The 2,451-nt window shown below is 41.9% G+C and overlaps 1 protein-coding gene across 3 annotated transcripts in view; it reads right to left on the bottom strand.

Annotated features, from left to right (window-relative positions):
• Positions 1–2,451, bottom strand: part of Ubxn8 (UBX domain protein 8) — a 23,341-nt gene that overhangs the window by 17,500 nt on the left and 3,390 nt on the right. For 2 of the 3 annotated variants that reach the window (XM_013024763.1, XM_013024756.1), the window contains exons 2-3: positions 2,228–2,350; positions 730–818 (exon numbers count right to left, since the gene is read on the bottom strand). In XM_013024763.1, coding sequence (XP_012880217.1) covers positions 730–818; positions 2,228–2,350 — 212 coding nt within the window. The remainder of the gene's footprint in view (positions 1–729; positions 819–2,227; positions 2,351–2,451) is intronic. The other variant, XM_013024770.1, reaches the window with a different exon arrangement.

Below are 2,451 nucleotides of genomic sequence, written 5' to 3'. Positions count from 1 at the left end.
AAAAAAAAGCCAGAAGTGGCACTGTGGCTCAAGTGGTAGACTGCTAGCCTTGAGCTGAAGAGCTGAGGGACAGCGCCCAGGCCCAGAGTTCAGGCCCACGACTGGACCCCCCCCCAAAAAAAAAACAAAAAAAAACCATGCTTTTCTCCTGTTACTGGGTCCTACAGCAAGAACTTATTTGGAAAAGTATTGATTATACAGAACCGTAATGGTAACAAAGTATATGGAAGAGCAAAAAGCCAGGAACACATGAAAGGAGAGAGGAAGTATAGGCAAATGCAATCATTATATTCATTGTACAATGAGTAAAAATTGAACCTGGTAACTTGAGGGTAGGGATAGGGGAGGTTTAACATTAATCAAGAAGCATTGTACTTATAACTTGACTTCTGGAATTAAAACCCCTTTGTACAACTACTTAATAAGACTATTTTTAGACAGGCACCAGTGGCTCATGCCTATAATCCTAGCTACTCTATAATTCTAGCTACTCAGGAGACTGAGATCTGAGGATTGCTGTTCAAAGCCAACCCAGGCAGGAAAGTCCATGAAACTGTTATCTCCAATTAACACCAGAAACCTGGAAATGGTGCTGTGGCTCAAGTGGTAGAGCACTTGCCTTGAGCTGAAGAGCTAAGGGATAGCGCCCAGGTCCAGAGTTCAAGCCCCACAACTGACAAAAAAAAATGTGTGTGTGTGTGTGTGTGTGTGTGCGTGCGCGCGCCTTACCTTTTCACCCTGTGCCTCTTGTTGCCTTTTTCTTACAAGTCTTTGTCTTTGTCTTAGTTCGTTCTCTTCTTCCTCCTTCTTCTCTTCTTCTAAGAATTGAACACATTAAAAAAAAAAAAAAGCTTCTAATTACCAAATATCAGAAAAACAGGGACATTTTCTCTTAAAACAGTCTGTAGAGTTGAACAGTTTGGAAGGCAAACACCTTTAAAAAACCAGATTATAGGCAGGCACCAGTGGCTCACACCTGTAATTTTAGCTACTCAGAAAGCAGAGATCTGAGGATCATGGTTCAAAACCAGCCTGGGAAAGAAAGTCCTTGAGACTCTTATCTCCAATTAATCACAGAAAAAGCTGGAAGTAGCACTGTGGCTCAAGCAATAGAGTGCTAGTCTTGAGCAAAGGGATCCCAGGGACCGTGCCCAGGACCAGCGCATGCATGCACATACACACGAACGCGCACGTGCACACACACACACACACACACACACAAAACACACACATGGTAAGGTACAGCACACCTAAGCTGAGTTCAAACCCCAGTACTGGCACAAGTATATAAGCAGTTAAGTGACACAGATGTACAGTTTAAAATTAGGAAATCTACAATGTAACAACTTAGAAATGATAACTCCAAAACTACATACAAGATAGGCCGGGAAAGTGGTAGAATTCTTGCCTAGCATGCATGAGACCCTGGGTTTGATTCTTTTTTTTTTTTTGTCAGTCCTGGGTGCTGTCCCTCAGCTCTTCAGCTCAAGGCTAGTGCTCTACCACTTAAGCCACAGCACCACTTCCAGCTTTTTTCTGCTTATGTATAGGTCCTGAGGAATCAAACCCAGGGCCTCATGCATGTGAGGCAAGCACTCTACCACTGAGCCAACTTCTCAGCCCCCTGGGTTTGATTCTTTAGCACCGCATAAAAACAGAAAAAACCGAAGTGGTGTTGTGGCTCAAGTGGTAGGGTGCTAGCCTTGAGCTGAAGAGCTGAGGGACAATGCCCAGGCCCAGAGTTCAAGCCCCATGACCAACAACAACAACAAAAAAGTACATACAAGAGAAACCTTTGCACTCCTCTTCCCTCCACCAGGAACACTGTCTATGAATCCTGGTTCTTTCCCATAATGAGGTCTCAGCACAGAAAGCCATTCCCCTTCTCCCTGCCTCTTACCCCAAAACTCCTTCCCCCTGGTTACATCTGTCCAATTTATGACTTTCACAGAATCAGTCAGCAGGTGTGTGATGCAGCACATGGTGAGTGCTCACTAAATATTTCTTAGAAAAACAAAAAAAGGACATACGAGAAAAATATGCTGTTTCTATAAACGAATAGTCCATTCAAAATAATCATGACTGAAGTTGCACTGACTACTCCCTCTTGAAATTACACATCACAAATCAATGGTAAAACAGTTCTTAAAATGCAAAATTGCTGGTTAAAAAACAAAATGAAATTTGAATAGAAGAGCTGAAAGAGTAGCATAAATAATGAACTTACCTCTCAGATCAACTTGGGAAGATTTAAATGAATTAAGCAATGAGGTCGTCACGGAAATAATTAAAGTTAGAAGTGCAAGCAGTAAGAAAATCCGGCCACACAGCAAAATGAGATCTTTAATTCCTGAGAAAGGAAAAAATAAAATAAAATTTAAAACATATTTCTCAAAGGGAGAAAAAAATGACTTTTTTTTTGTAGGCCCTGAGTTCAAGCCCCACAACTGA

The sequence above is a fragment of the Dipodomys ordii genome, unplaced genomic scaffold, assembly GCF_000151885.1.
Source record: "Dipodomys ordii isolate 6190 unplaced genomic scaffold, Dord_2.0 Scaffold4, whole genome shotgun sequence".
Classification (NCBI taxonomy): domain Eukaryota; kingdom Metazoa; phylum Chordata; class Mammalia; order Rodentia; family Heteromyidae; genus Dipodomys; species Dipodomys ordii.
This window is presented reverse-complemented; position numbering and strand designations above follow the sequence as displayed.